Source organism: Leptosomus discolor, chromosome 11, assembly GCF_034619465.1.
Source record: "Leptosomus discolor isolate bLepDis1 chromosome 11, bLepDis1.hap2, whole genome shotgun sequence".
NCBI classification, from domain to species: Eukaryota; Metazoa; Chordata; class Aves; order Leptosomiformes; family Leptosomidae; genus Leptosomus; species Leptosomus discolor.
Genome location: NC_141401.1, coordinates 11,964,449 through 11,980,860, shown reverse-complemented (window position 1 = coordinate 11,980,860; position 16,412 = coordinate 11,964,449). Strand labels below are relative to the sequence as shown.

The 16,412-nt window shown below is 39.4% G+C and overlaps 1 protein-coding gene across 1 annotated transcript; it reads left to right on the top strand.

Annotated features, from left to right (window-relative positions):
- The first annotated feature begins 4,842 nt into the window (after positions 1-4,842).
- Positions 4,843-11,779, top strand: DTWD1 (DTW motif tRNA-uridine aminocarboxypropyltransferase 1). The gene is made up of 4 exons (XM_009951100.2): positions 4,843-5,118; positions 6,162-6,305; positions 7,544-7,820; positions 11,472-11,779. The coding sequence occupies exons 1-4, from the start codon at positions 4,843-4,845 to the stop codon at positions 11,699-11,701; spliced, it is 927 nt and encodes a 308-aa protein (XP_009949402.2). The 3' UTR covers positions 11,702-11,779.
- The last annotated feature ends 4,633 nt before the right edge of the window (positions 11,780-16,412 follow it).

The following is a 16,412-nucleotide window of genomic DNA, read 5'->3' as shown; positions in this document are numbered from 1 at the left end:
AACTTTTCGCCTCAGGGTTCAAGACTTTCTGTTATGTTAGTAATACTGTGGACTGATCAAATATTTTAAACAAAGTTTGATTCAGTGTCATCACTCAAGCATGCTTCCAACAACAGAAAACTGCTGTACAGCAGACAAAAATTTTCCTCCGTGGTTTAGCTTTGAGAAAAAGTGATGTTAACAACAGAGAGGCTGCTCTCTTAAAGGTTTGCCATTTCTACAAACCTCTTAGTTTCCAGTGCCTGAGGGTCTTGGAAATACAATCTATGCTCAGACTCAATATTTACATTCACATGGCTTTGCTCGGGACCCAGCTCCTGCATGTTCACTTCACCATACACATGGGCAGCTAAAATAATAAGCAGTCGGACTCACCAAATCTTAAGTCCGAAAGGATTCTTCAAAAGTAAAAGAAGGCTTTTGCCTTCTGCTTTCTGCTGACACACAGTAAGAATTGTTCTCACCAGAATGCCTTAAAAAAACCTAAGATATATTAGCAAATTTTAAACTTCAGATAACTAAAACTGGCAGTCAAAGCTATCACTATAGCATCTATAGCGCACGTTCATTGTCATTTCTTCCAACAAGCAGAAGAATACTACATGTTCCTGGATGTTGAGAAACATATTTAAAAATGTGAAAGACCTGTAAGGACATTTGATCATAAAGGCAGAACCTCCACTTCTCATTACTTCCATACAAAATATTTATACTATCACTGTTTATGTACTTCTAAAATACACACTGAAGAAAAACTGAATGTCCAATCACCTAGCAAATCTGCTCTGTTCTTACTTATTCAGTTTTTGTTTAGAAGCTGGAAGAAATGTGAGGGTTGCACATTAGCAGAAGTCTTACTAAAATCAACCAACTGGCCTCTTCTGAGTTCAGTATAACTAAAAACTCAAACTTTACACTGTTATATCTGAGCAAAAACCAAGTGTGAGAAAGACTGGTTTGAAAAAAATTATCTTTTTAGTAAATGGTGAAATTAAGAACCCCAAACAAAAATTCTATAGCAACCATTCTTAAAAATGGGTTTGTTAATGTCATAGCGTTTGTGCAAATAACTGTACAGAATAAAAGTATACAAAGGCATAATTCAGATTTCAGAGCCTGCTTTTAACTAACGAGCAGGCTTTGTTTGTTCCCAAACACCAAGTTCTGGATTAAGCACCCAAAGAAATTATTCAGACAAAGTAAGAGATGGTACACTTAGTAAAACCTACTATAATTAAGTTTGGCAATTTTAGGAAGTATTATAAGAGTCTTCTTTGTGTCCAATAAACATTTTGTTATTTCGACATAATTAACTACTGCACACCAAGATTTATTGTCACAGCATAAGCAGATAAAAAAATATGGTGAAATGTAGCCATTTTTTCCTACTACTGCAATGTATTACATACTGCTAGCATGGAAAACTGATCAAGTCAAAACAAAGTAAATAACAACAGAATGCTGGTAGAAAACCTCTGCCACTGAATGTAATACCACCGAAGTCAGTGAGGTTTTTGGGGTGTAACTGAGATCAAAGTTTGGCATAAAATCTGCCTACAATGTCAACTTCTCCCCTAAGGCTACTACAAGTAATATATCACAGACTTTATTTCACTGAGCCGAGAGAAATATTCTCTATACCAAAATTACTGTTTTAGTTTAGTCACTTTGGCCTAAAAACGCAGTTACTGAACACTGAATACTGGGTCAGTGCTACTGAAGAGCAGCATCCTCACCCAGGCCAAGGAATTCCACAGAGATCCCATGTCCTATTTAGAGAGAGATGCAAAACAAGGAAGGAATACAGCAACACAGTCCTTCCAGCCCCTGGTGTGAACCGCACACGTGCATTAAGTGTACTACTAGATGGGAAAAAGTAACACGGGTAAAAAACCCTAACTGCTCTAGCTTTCCTGGAGGGAGTGAAAGAAAACCTTCAGCCTCCTATCGCAATGGTTTCCAGGTACTTCTACTCAGTGGACAGACCCCGCAGGGCGGTACCGCCTCCCGTGGAGGAAACGCCTCAAGGAGAGTGAGGCGAGGAGACACTTCACACGGGCTGGGAAAACCTGGAAGGGAAACCAGCTGGAAAGGGCCGAGTTCTCCCCTGCAGGTAACTAATGGGATGTGGTTTCTGGTCAGGTTGGAAAGACGGGCCGGGGCGGGAGGCCCTCGGACAGACACAAAATCCAGTCAGTCAGCCAGTCAGCCTGTCAGTCGGCCTGTCAGTCTGTCAGTCAGCCAGTCAGCCTGTCAGTCGGCCTGTCAGTCTATCGCACGGGCCTCCAGGCCCGCGCGCGCCGTCACTAAGGGCCCTTAGCAACCGTTCCCCGCCGAAAAAGACTCTCCCGGGCACACTCTTCCGGCCCCCGCCTCCCCGCGGCGGCCCAGCCCGACACTTTCGTTCCGGGGCCTGCGAGGGCCGCACAAGATCCGGGCGGCCCTCTGCGGCGAGCGCCGGCCCGCGGAGGGGCCGGAGCCGAGGAAGCGGGTGAGGAGCGGGGTGTGGAGCGGATGAGGAGCGGAGCGGGTGCGGAGCTCCCCGCCCCACCGCGAGGACGTCGAGGCCACGGGGGCCGGGGGAAGGAGAGAGGAAGGAGCACAGCGCGGCGGCCGCGCATCCGTGAGGGGCAGGCGGGGGTGGCGGGGACTGGAGGCCGCGCGCGGGGCGGCCTGGCAGCTCTCGTCGCGGAGGGCGGCGGCCCCGCAGCGCCGCCGGCCAGGCCGGCCCGCGGCAGGAGGCAGCGATCGCCCTCGGAAGCTGAGGCCGCTTTGGGCGGCCCTGGGACCAGCGCCGGGAACCGCCGGGACGCGCGCTCCCCTCGCTCGCGTCTGAGGCTGTCACCGCCGCCGGCGGAGGCCGGACCGTGTGGCTTCCCCATCGCTCAGCGGGCCTCAGTGAGCGGGGATGAGCGTGGTTCCTGGCGCCGCATGAACTTCACACAAAATCCCTGTGTCCTGACCGGGGTTTTGTTTTAGAATTGCAGCTGGATTGTGGAGGGTGCCCTCCGGCAGTGGTTTATCTGAGTTTTGGAGAGCAGGTGTGGATGGACTTGTTATTTACAGCCTTAAAATGTTAGTCTGAATCGAGATTTGGATCTTACAAGTTGTGTAAACTCTATTGCTGCTTTTTTTTTTTAAAAAAAAAAAAAAAAAAAAGTATGCTGTCTGTATACTGCTGTGACCTTGTGAACAGCGAGTATTTTGAGACCACAAAAGTTTTCCTATACTGTTAGAGCAGCATATCTCTTGTCAGTATCAATAACGAAAGTGCTTCAGGGTGTCACAGTTGAACACCACAGTGCCATAAGACATTAGACTGAAAAGAATCAGTTTGCAGGCTGGGAATGCATGTCAAATTACAGGGCCTCTCGCCTTCTTTGCTTCTTGAGGAAACTTGATAATAGTATGGGTTAGCCTGAGCTGCAGGGTGTATTTGGTTTATCTCAGAGCAAGAAAAGCAAATTGCACTATAAAATCTGTGTGCATAATAGCTTTTGTGTTTATTTGAATGGACATCCCTGATCTTTCAAAAGTTAGGGCTTGTCAGCAGGGAAGGGGAAGGTATCATAGCATGCACGAGTTTTTAATTTTACCAGAAAATAACAACTGATTTTTCTGGGATTAATTTTAAATTTTTATTGGAAAGCTAGCCGAGTGTTTTGGTTTTGTTATTTTTCAATTAAACTGCACTTGGTTTTATTTAAGCACTTAATTTTGGGTCACATCTCAGGAATTATTGTTTGTTTGTTTTTGTTAAACGTGACTGTTTTGTTACATCATTTCACAAGTGTGATCCCTGACATGAAAAAGTAAACCGAAATTAGCTGAAAGTAAATACTGAGAATGACTTTTCATTTTAAGTGATGCAGCCCAGAATGCAAACGGCAGTTTATAACTACTGCAGGCTGTGCAGGCTCCTGACTGTGGGCCGCTTCGAAGACCAGAGAGGACCCCAAGTGATCTAGTCAGAAGGATGTCACCAAAACTGTGACTGTGAACCTCAGCACGCAGCAGTACCAATTCTGTCTGGATTGGGTGTGTTTCTGATACGTTACTCAGAGTACACAGTGAAAATTTCATGCCAGGTGCAGAGGGTGAGGCAACATCTGTCCTGAAGAAAGCCTGAAAAAAATCCGTTGGTGTTCCTAAATAAATACAGACTTGCAGAATGAGTTAGACTGGGTCAGCGCTTACTATCTGCTATATGGAGCACCAAAGCTGTGGTTTAGCTTGGGACTAATTTTTCAGCCTCAAGCCTTGCTCCTGGAAGATTTCTTTTATCTCACAACATTCTGTAAACAGTGATTTCACGCAGGTAGTTTGGTTTGTCCACACACAATAAATTTCAGAATAGAGATCTAAATGCATACAGTTAACTTTCTCTTACAGGTTTCTGTCCTGTAGACATTTAATTCATTGTCAATAGTCATGCTCAAGACTAATGTAACTGCTTATCCAGGTAAACAGTGTCTACCAGTGTTTTCGCAAGCTTTTAGACCCTGGTCATACCAACAGAAAAATACATAATTCTGCACGAGTTAAGTCAGTGGAATAATTTATCTCAGTAAAATGATGAATGTGCATATATGGGCATTAAGGATACAGACCTCAAGTTCTCACTAGCTGTTTATCTCATGCTCTCCTGAAATCTCCTTGGGGTTCTTGGTGCTATAACAACTGAATCAGATTATTTTATTATTCTTTCTTTTATAGGAAATACCTTCTCTGATGATTTTTTTTTTCTAAACAGGATCATACAGAATCATTTCCCATAAATTAGTTGATAATATATTGGATTTTTGTTTAACAGCTACAACATACTGTCTGTTTCAGGTAACCATGTCTTTAAATTCGTCTACACTTTTAAATGAAGAAAACTGTCAAGGACCAAGAAGAAATACTGAACGGTTGGAAAGTCTAGAATTGCAGACTCCATCATCGTTTCAAGACAACCCACTTCAACAATTACAGTTAGCGTCGCAGGAAGTACTTGAAAAGGCAAAAAAGACTGGGAGATCAAAATGCCCCCGATGCAGTAGTTCAAGGATGTTTTATTGTTATACGTGCTTTGTTCCTGTTGAAACTGTCCCGACCAAAGAAATTCCAACTGTGAAGGTTAATATTTCTTACAGATTTTTTTATAATATTCTTGTGCCTTTTAGTTACTGAGGAAAGAGAACAGACAGTCTGTCTGGGACAATTTCTTTTCTGATTCTTTAACACAGCTATGAGTATAAATAAACAACAGATAAAATTATTGTTCTTATTTGAGGAATTACATGTACAGACACTGATAGTGTTCCAGTCCTCACATAAACATTTATGTATCTACTAGATGAGAAGATAAGCTGAAGTCACTCAGCTTCTCATGCAAATGGCTAGGTTTTCACTTAGTTCTTAGAAGTTTCTTCACAGCGCTCTTACCTTCCTTCTGCAGTTTCTAAGAACTCTGGCCAGAACAGAGTATATCGTGAACAAAAAATACAATTTGTCCATAACCAAGAGTGCATTTAACATAAAATGTGAGCTAAAAGGCATTCCTAAATGTCATGGCTGTATAATTCCAATAACCACTCTTAAAACGTAAACTACGAAACCTAATGCCTTTCAGCTAAAATACCTGGAGAAACCATCGAAGAGGACTGAGACATTTTGTAAAATGACCTAGGAACTCAAATGCATTTTGAAGACCCTCTGTAGTTTGAAAGCATTGTGAAAATACTGTAGAAGTTACTTTGGAAATTTGACCTGGTGAATTTAGGTGTATTTTCATTGAAATGGCCATTTTTGCAATAGCGTGAATACGTAATTCAGATAAGTATTCATATTTAGGACCATTATATTGCTCAAATTAAGATCACATCTTATTTACTGTAGTGATACTATTTCTATAGGTTTTACCACACTACTGCTGCAGCATTCAAAGTTGAATTCATTGCGTACTTGTGAACTGAGAGAATGTGACAGGTGCTTCTTGTCACTGGTCTCCAGTTCTAAACCTATCGAAACAAAGACGTTGTCAAAAATTGCCAAATATGTCTTAATTACATGCCCATAGGGATTTCTTCCGTATTTTGCATAAATTTTTGTACAAGTTTTTGTGCTTGTATATATGATCATAAACATTGCTTCTTTCTTCTTTTTCTTTCTTGCTGTAGTTACCTTTGAAGATTGACATTATTAAACACCCAAATGAAACAGATGGCAAAAGCACCGCTGTGCATGCTAAGCTTCTGGCATCTGATGATGTTACAATTTATAACTACCCTTGTATTCCAGAATATGAAGAAAAACGACATGAAGTAAGAAATTCTACGTAGATAGCTGGGCTTTGTGCTGGGGAGATGCAGCGGTACCTTCTGTGCTTCCTCCTGCAGAGGTACTGCACTCTCCTGGGAGGGGGAGGGAGGAAAGCACGACTCTGTTAATCCAGTCCACTCCACCATGCGCTCGCTCAAAGCTTGGGCCTACAAATGTGCAGTGGTTACGGACTGTCCTCCAAAGCTTAGAAAAACTGTAGCACTACCTAACCACCTTGAATTGCCTATGTTCACCACCTCAGATAATGGATAATTTGATTGATTATGTACCATAATAAATATTTTGTGCAAAGATATGAAAGTGTTCAACTTAGAGCAAGTTAAACAGCGGTTAGGGTTGTGCTCGTCATACTCAGCAGCTGCAGTATTTAAACTTCTCAAAATTTTTAACATTCCCTATTACAGACAAAACCTACTAAAATGCAACTAATGTCTCTCACAGTCAGCACAAAGCCTGAAAAAAGCAAGCTCTGAACTTGGATTTATATGCCCGTTTAGATGGTGTACTTAATCTGAAATCTAGTATTTGCACATTCAGTGTCATCCTTAACACTTCCATTACTGTTTGACTGCATGAAGAAGAGGGTAATATGCACGTCCCATAGAGGTGTTATTTTCATCAAGGAAAGCATAGGTGGCAAAGAGACAGGAAGCTGAAAAGAAGCAGAAAGAGCAATGGGGAAAGCAGGCAAAAGTGGGAAGGAGTTGCAGTGACTTTGTAGTGTCCAGGCTTTCCAAGTCACAGATTGTGAACGCTGCAATAAGCTACTGGAAAGATGCTAAATAAGGCCATCACTGGTCTTTTTTGTGTAAGGTAGTTGTGGGACCTGCACTAGACACAGGGGCAGAAGAAATTAGTTCTGAATTTGTGAATGAAACAAGAGACTTTTCTTTATGGCCTTCCTGCCCCATTTACTGCAACGACAAGTGAAATTTGAACTTCCTCAGGGCTGATGCCATTGTCTTGGCTGAAAAAGCTTTTTTTTTTTACAGAAGTATTAGACTTGGTAGTAGAGGCATAGAGGTGACATTTAATTAAAGATCTCTAACAAGTATCTTTATTCATTATTTTAACATGGTTTTTATCCTTTTAGACAATAGAATACTTTTTAATATCCTACTTGTGGGCAGGATAGAAAATTTCTGTTCTTTAATGAAACAGTTCCTGGTGTTTTATTAGATTTTGTTGACACTCAGATTTCTTTCTTTTCTACATTTAGATAGCACTTGTATTTCCTGGCCCCAATTCAGTTTCAGTAAAAGATATTGCTTTGCATCTCCAAAAGTACACTAAGAAAAGCGTTTGTGATAATGGCGATGACTGTTCCGGAGAGCCATTTCTTAAGCAAGCAAAAATAGAACCTAAAGAAGAAGAAAAATACCTAAATGAATGTGCCTCAAGCAATGGAAGTGAAGGCTCTAGACTGAAGAAAATAATATTTATTGACAGTACCTGGAATCAAACCAACAAAATAATAACTGATGAACGACTTCAAGGTAAAAAAAAAAAGTTGATATTGAGATGTTACTGGTACAGAAATGATTAAGGGAAATACATGTCTATATTACAGACCTGAGCATGCTGTAAGTGTGTATACCTAACCCTGTATCTGAGTATAGATGAAAGGTTCAGCAGCCTATTGCAGTGCTGTAGAAGACTTCCTGAGCCAAAGACTCCATTACTTTTCATGTCGTACAATTTGTTTTGCAAAATGGTAAGACTAGTATTAAGAAAGCGTTTACATTTATTTCTCCCACTGCTCTATTGTAACATTTCCTCAGTCTCACAGAATGGAAGCTGTCACGTTAGACAGTAGAAGAACAGTAGTTTGAATGACCTCTGAAGAAAGCCAGAAAGATTTCCTTTGCAGGTGGCTATCTGCTTTTTCAGGAGACTCGGGGGAGGGTTTTTGTACGCGCTAGTGGCAGTCAGGCCACTAGAAGGTGAGCAAGGGATCTAGGAGATACGGTGCAAGTGTGTCCTGGGTTGGTTTGTTTTGTGAGTGAAGTTGTTTGTTTCATGGCCATTTCAATGGCCTCACCGCTTTCCAGACAAAGGGGGAACACCTGCTTGCCCTCCACTCCCTCCCATCTCTGAAAGCAAAATCTGTAATTCTGCAAAGGTTTTTTGTCTTGGATTCATTACAAGAAGTTTACATTTAAGTATTGTAAAGAAACCCGGAAAAGATAAAAAACAATTTAGCAATAGCATTCCATTTCCTTTGAGGTAAACAGTAGTTTGGAAATCCTTTCATTAGTGGAAAAGGTGCACCTAGCTGGGAGGCAGGCTATGGAGTTTAAACGCAATATATGTAACTGCTTACTAGTGCCTCTTTGCAATGGGCCCTACAAGGAATTTCACAGACTTCTTACATGCAAGATGAATGTTGCCTTGCTGTCCAGTCAGTTTATTAAAGAATCCCACATTACTGTAATGTATTGGCTAATTAAAATCCTGTTACTACGTATTTCATTTAACACAAAACATACTCTATCAAATAAATTGAAGTGTTACTGTAGAATTAGAGTGATTGCATGTTCCAAGCTGCTCTAAAGCACTTGGAACTTATTTTAAAAGGATGACTTTAAGAAAAGTAACAGGCAGCCAGGGGAGCTGAAGATTTCTGTGAAAGCTTATGCAGTGTATCAGTCTAAAATTTGTGATTGGTGTTACTTTGGAGCTCTTAATGGTTTCCAGTTACCCCATGTTAATGCTGATCTGGTGGACTCTTCCCTCCTTTCTAGAACTTCATCTCTGTTCCAGCTGTATTCCAGTCTTCTGTTCCCCTGAGCACCTTTCAGGATTGCTGTAAGGTGTGACTAGTGCCATGCAAGTGAGTCTCCCTTATCCACACCCAGGGGAGAATATTGCCCTCCGGACAGCGGGCACAGTGCAGCAGTACAGTGTGCACAACCCGTGCATTCATTGCTTTCCTTAGTGCCTGTCATAAAGGACCTCAGTTGCATTAATACTCCTTTTAGAGATTGCAATTTTGACTTCCTAGATGGATGGGGCAGAGTTTCCTTAGGCATAAACTGATGAAATTTTTATGTTGTACATACATGAAAAATAGAGAACTGTTGTCATTTTTCACTTCATCTACAAATGAAGTCATCATCCAAGGAAATATTCCTCATATGTTAAAGTTCAAAAAGGAGTGTTCGTAATTCCAAATAAAAAGTAATTGCCGTACTTATTCAGAAAGATTAAGTTACAAGAAGTACTGAATGGAAACATTAACGAAGCCAAGAAAATGTAAAGAGCAGCCTCGTGTTTTGTAAGCTTGCATTTATATAGAGAGTAAATCTAGCTAATTGTACTGCAAGAGAAAGCGAATAAGTACATCAATCTAAAAAAAAAAGTCTAGAAAACTTGGACAGAAAAATACTTCCATATCTTTGTGGAAAAGTGGTGTAATATATCTTTAGAAAGCAAAACTAAATCAGTTGTGTTGAAGACAGGAAATATTTGAAAGTTGGTAATGTCTAGGATTGATGACTTCATTAAAAGTGATCACTGGATCAGAAAGGAAACAGTCGCATCTAATGTTAATGATTACTTTCTTGCATGAGCGATGCAGCTTACTGGCAATATCAACCTGGTTGTTAAAGAAACAGATTGCTTTGGTATTTTTGCCCTGTAAGTTTGATCCACTTTGTATTAGCCAACTGTCTTATTTTATTAGCTTATACATTCCCTTCTACAAGGCTGAATCATACATGTGCTTTAGTTGGGGTTTTTTTTGGTTTGGTTTGTTTTTTTTAAAAAAGTTTCTGTGCTTCCTTCCCTTTCTGCCTTGAAAAGTATTGAAACCTCTTGAGAGAAACAAGCTTAATGCAGTGTCCTAGTACTAGTTTGAATACGCATGTATAGGATTATTAAAGGTAATAATTAGACTACGTTATTTTGAATTTTTGGTTCCAAAATGCCAATGATAATGTTTAAATTCAGTGATGGAATCTCCTGCTGTTCAGGTTTTTTAAGAACACTGTAGGAGAGATTTCTTTTACTATGCAAGATAATCATACATTACTAACTGCAAAGCAAACAAGTAAATCCATCTTGCAATTACACTAGAAAGGATTAAAACGTAGTTTGAAGGTAAGAAGTACAGAATTACAAGTGCTGGGTCATAGGTCACTTTGCACTCCTGAGTTTGGACCTTACTGAAACTTCTCTGTCCAAACTTCTCTATCCATAACTTCCAAGCACTTCTTAAACCTTGTTGTTATTTGTGCTCTTGTTACTTGTGCTAAACCATCCCACAACAAACATAGACTATTGAACATTTGTAAAAAGATAGTTTTACAACCTGATCCTGGTATTACTGACAGGTGTGTGCACTATTCTTTATAATCCAACTGCCCATCCTGTTTACAAAGTGACTACACATTAAGGTGGTTTTAATTTTGAGTAGTTCGTGCATCTTAAGGGACATAAAAACCAAGATATGTTTAAAATTCATCTGAATAATAAAACAGTTACAGAGACTATAGTAGATAAAAGTTTTTCATGTGCTATACAGAGACCAGATTTCTTTCTTTCATCTGAAGTGGGAATGCTTTTAGTTTCTAATAAAATTAACGACCAGATTCTGTCACACTTACTCCTAAGTAATCCCTGTGAGGTTTCAGTTACTTAACAAGCATAAAGCCAGAAAAGTGTCTGGCTCTCAGCAAATATTCCTTAGTTCAGCAAAACTAACAGTTTAAGGGATTCTGTTTAGCACTTGAAAAGTATTAGCTTTGCAAGAGGTTAAGTTTGTAAATCATTTTATGAACATTGATGAGTCGTTGTTAGGTGTGGGTTTCACTCTTCCCATCTGAAGAGACCCTGCAGTTTACTGAGGGCTGTGAGGCTGCATGAATGAAAGGATAACCTGTAAGTTTTAAATGCAAATATAAGGATTTTAACTTAGAACTTACAGCACTTTTTCATCAAATTTCAAAGTGGTCCACAAAGGAGGATAAAATTATTGCCTCCATTTTGCAGATGAAAAATGGAGGTACAGGGAGAGAAATTATTTGCATGCTATGCAGACATCTAGCAGGCTAGCAGCAAACTCCGAAAACAAACCTAAAGACTTGTTTGGCATCCCATATGCAAATCCACGTTGTCTAATCTATGTCATGTTTTTTTCTTGACAGGGTTACTGCAAATTGAGTTGAAGACAAGGAGAACTTGCTTTTGGCGTCATCAGAAGGGAAAGCCAGATACATACCTTTCCACAATAGAAGCAATTTATTATTTCCTTGTGGACTATCATCAAGAGGTTTTGAAAGAGAACTACAAAGGACAGTATGATAATCTGCTTTTTTTCTTTTCATTTATGTACACATTGATTAAAAACGCCAAATGTTGTGCAGGGAAAGAGTAAGATGTCTGTCTATAGGTAAGTAACACTATATTTTCTTGATTTTGTTTCTTTTGTAATGATAAACTGCACAAACGCAACTGGTTTTACCTAACTGAAATCTGGAAATGGATTGTACTCTTAATAATTGCTACAGTGTTTGTCCAAAAGTAAGCTGCAGACCTCATGTCCTGCACACTTGAGGTTGTAGAACTACTCAGATGAGCAGTGTGATTAGAATTACATATGAGAAAACAGCTACACTTTGCTAAATACTGCTGTGTTTGAACCTGCAGACCTGATATGCCCATCACAGTAAGACTGTTTCCTGAGGTGGGGGAAGGAGTACTTGGCCCCACATGCCATAAGGAGCAATCTCTCTGGCTGTTAAAAGGAATTAGCATGATAGCTTTTTATTATTATTAATACTTTGTTTCAAGTGTTTTCTTTGTGTTTTACCTAGTAATACTGATTTCACTTTCATGACATCAAAAGCTTACTGAAATTGTTAGGATGGTATTTAATTTGGGGTGCAAGCCAATACAAAATGAAAGGCTACATTAATTAAGTGAATAGAATATAAATTCTGTACTTTGAATATCCGTTCTGGAAAGTTGTCCTGCTAGCAGAAAGGAGCGATCCCTTCAGACGTCGTTACACAGTGCATGATTTCTGTAGGACCATTCACGTACGGTTCTATTAAGATCATTCTCAGCTTCTTGGATAATTTTAGACTTCTTCAAACAAATTAATTTAGTTAAGTGTTTATTATATAATACTATTTTGGGGAACACTAACTGAACAAATGTCACTATGGCAGATCATAGACAGTAAAATGTTGTTGGTGCTGCATACGTGTATTCTAAGCAGCAGGAAGGGCTCGTTGCACTGTAGGAGCTGTCTGACAATGTAGGCCTTTTTGCAGGACCTAAGGCAAAGCAATTTGCAGCGACAAGAAATGTGGTTCCGAACACATTTCTGACAAGACTTCCTTAAATTAGGCAGACTATAAATCTGCTATGTTTTTTCTTTTGCAGTAAGAGTACAAATTTGAATAGCATAAATAAGACTTTGTCTACACTGATGAAATTTTTGCTTGCTTTGTAGTGCTGCTGGCAGAGTCATCACATGTGAATGCAATTATCCAAGTGTGACTTTGCCAAGCTATACCAGTACAGCTAATGCTGACAGAGCTAATAGGCCTGAGCTATATCTTTACAAGCGGAGTTATACAAAGATATTTTTATCATACTAGGATGTTCTGCCAGAAAAATTCATGTTGGTAAAAATTATAATCTTAAGGTAGAAAAAAAAATGTTTCATTAGAGGTATGATATAAGATGGATAAATATTTCTGAATATTCTCAAAAGGGTGTTACTTAAGAAAAAACTAAACCTTGTCCAAGTGACCCAAATTGAAAAATTTTAATAGATTTTTTTTAAAAAAAAAGTCCAAAGTTCTTGTTCTATATTTTCCTCAAAAAATCTGCCTAAATGATCACCTGAAGCATACTGTCCAGAAAGGCATTCACACCCGTGTGAACATAGAAACAGTGCCTTAGAAAAAACTTGAAGAAAACCTTTTTACCCTTACACAGCAATCCATACAGGCTCAAACAACTGATCAGTACTGTGATTTTTAATGCTTCAAGGTATTGAACTCAAAGTTAATATTGTTTAAAACACAACATACAAATACAGTCTCTCTGCAAGACATACTTATTTTCAGATTTGTGTGCTTATCTGCACAAATGAATGCATATAAAAATGCATTTCAATGGACAACCAAAACACATCTCCTCCATTTGCAAAAAGAAATGCTAGTTAAGTTATGGGAGTGCAGATGAAGCATGCATGAACTGTAACAGCACCACAAGAAACACAGGCTTGAAGTCAGAATAAGAAAGATCATTTTTAATTATACATATATATTGAGTTCATGTGCCAGGCAATGAGAAAAATCAGCAGTCGTGTCTCGGTGCTATTGAAACAACACATTTCTTATTCATTTGGTTCTTACTGCTATTGAGAGGTTAGTTTGGCCTTTTGCAATGATTGATGCTATTTCCTTTGGTATGAATTTCGATAGTCTTTTGACATTTCCATCTGTTTTTTTATTTCTTAAACAAAGATTGTTGTAATATTTTTCAAAAAACACAGAAGTATAATAGCTTGAGAAGGAAACTTTCACCCACTTTAAACAAACAAAAATAAAATGAACCCACTGACCTAATGTTTTACAAGAACCAGAGAGAAAAATCGGGGGGGGGTGGGGGTGGGGGGGGGGGGTGAGGGGGAGTTACTTCCAAGACACATTTCCCTGAAAACATGTTTTTTTATTTAAGAAGCAGAGGTCAGATAAAAGCTTATATAAGCTGTTCTTTGTTACTTTTGGAAAATAGTTTCATAAGGTTAAAAATGGTTTCCAAATTTAAGTTTTGTGTACCTCTCTTTACTTGAACAATGGTAATTAAGAATGTATTCCAAAAGTAAATTAATTTTAATTCTCAGGTGAAATCAGTGTACAGAAAAGATTTTAAATCTGGAACACTGTGTCCAGGAATTGGGTTCGGATTCTTTTTCTTCCAGTGCAACCTCAGTGTAATGCAAGAGTCATTCTTACACCAAGTGACAGAGGCACATCTAATATCTGTAATTAATTATGGTCTGTTGATATTTCTGTGATAACCTTTTATGAGGGCAGGAAGGAGGTTATTGTCACTTCTGCTGCAAATCTGTTCTGTCTAAGCAGCAGATGTAGTTCCCTCTTCTCTCCCACCTCCTGCTCTGCCCTCTGTAAAAATAGGTAAGTCCTCTATTTAATTTCAGCACTGGTATAAGAAACCAAACCCAACCAAGTCATCCACCTCACACTGAAAATGTCTCAATACCACTGATAGGTTTTTCCAGCATTGAGACTAAAGAATAATTTTTTCCGCCAGATGAAAGCGGTCAAGTGGTTAATCCTTTTAACTGCAATTAGCAGCACTGACCTCCCTGTTCTTTAAAATGAGGGTCATGGGGAGGTAAAGGCCAGTTCTGGGCCTTCTCTTTCATATCAGAATACCCCTTCACTATCTTTTCTGTTTCCAAAAACATCAGAGAGCAAGGAGGGGAAAAACAGGCTTCTACTTCCATTAGCAGTAACTTAAACAGCCATAAGTTAAAGGGGGAGGAAAAGGAAGAGCATCTCTATCTATCTCCTTTCACAACAGAAGACATCTGGCCTCCTGTGGGGAGGCCCCAGATAACAAAGAACCTGTCATTACAAACCTCCATGATGTGTTCAGAGAACCATTTTACCTGCAGTCTGGCTCAGTCGTTTCCTGCCGCTGAAGCCATCTGCTTTTGCTTATTGTAGGTATTTTTGTTCTTTGTTTGGCCAGGAGCATGAAGTGGCTTCACTTTAGCATGCCTGTATGCTTGGTCAGGAGGAGTATTTAATCCTTTTCTCAAAATGAATAAGAGAGGGAGCTGTGAAAAACAATTCCTTTCCTGGAAGGTAGCACAAATGTCATCCAAGCCTAGGTTGAATAAAGGGTCATGTCAGTGCATGGGGTAAAGATACATTGAGACTGAAAACTTGCAATCGACAGCAGAACCTTCCAGAGCACTTGTAATCTCACCTGCTTTAAATCCTTTGCTACTCCTTCTTGCAGGTTTTTTTTCAGTTTGAGTCCATCAGGTTTTCCACATAGGCTTCTTCAGGCCCCATTACAGAGTAACGTAATGTTCCTGCTTTTCTCTTGCACTAAGTTTCAGTATTTTTCCTGAATGCTTTAAAAATCAGTCTGTCTTCATAAGTGATGGTCATAGCATGCTTATACAAAACATAATGTGATGTGAAAATCCGTTCCACCTATCCCTATCTTTGAAAATACCAAAATAAGGAAGGGGGAAAACTTCCTATGAGTTTCCCGTCATTTACGGTAATGCGGTTAATACACTCCTAGGTGCTGCTACGTTGGGCCTCAAAGCGTTCCAAAAAGCTGCGCATCAGCTGAATTCATCAAACTTGGTTTGCGACACAAAACTTAACAGTGACTGCAGCAATGTTGAAAGAGGAAAGCTTTCCCACTAGGATGAAATATCACATGGCAGTAAGTTGCTGATCTATTGATACCAAAATAGGAGGTCGCTCATTAAGGTACTGAATTCCTCAACATAATTCCTGAACTGATACCCCTTGTCTTGAGAGAAATTATTTTAGTAAAATTCCAATGCTGTCATTGCTAAGACTATTGATTTTGCCTGGTGACACTTAGTAATACTAACATTTTAGTAAGTGTTTATATGAAAAATTTACAACATGCTTCCTGTTCATTTGTTGGGAAAGATAACACATTGCTGCCGGTTTATGGATTCTGAACAGAAATCGGATGCTGTAGAATTTTGAAAGTAGTGTAACCCATTAAACTCTAAAAACACTCATAGCCGTGTGATTTCTTCACCACTACCTGCCAGAAAAAAATTCAAATAGTTCTTGAGTCCGACAGCAAGAGGTGGGAACTGTTTCTCTAATGCAAAGCAGACTTCGTATTTTCACCTCACTGAAGATGGACATTTTTGTCTCACTTTAGCAATACTGGTGCTGTTACCACATTCAAGCCTACTATGATTTTACTGCTGACTTTTCAGACCACTGGTGTTGCAATAGGATGTTTAGAAACGTACTCCAGAAGAGCAAACAGAAGACAAGGCTCCGTACCAGTATACCCAAGATTGAGTCCTACTC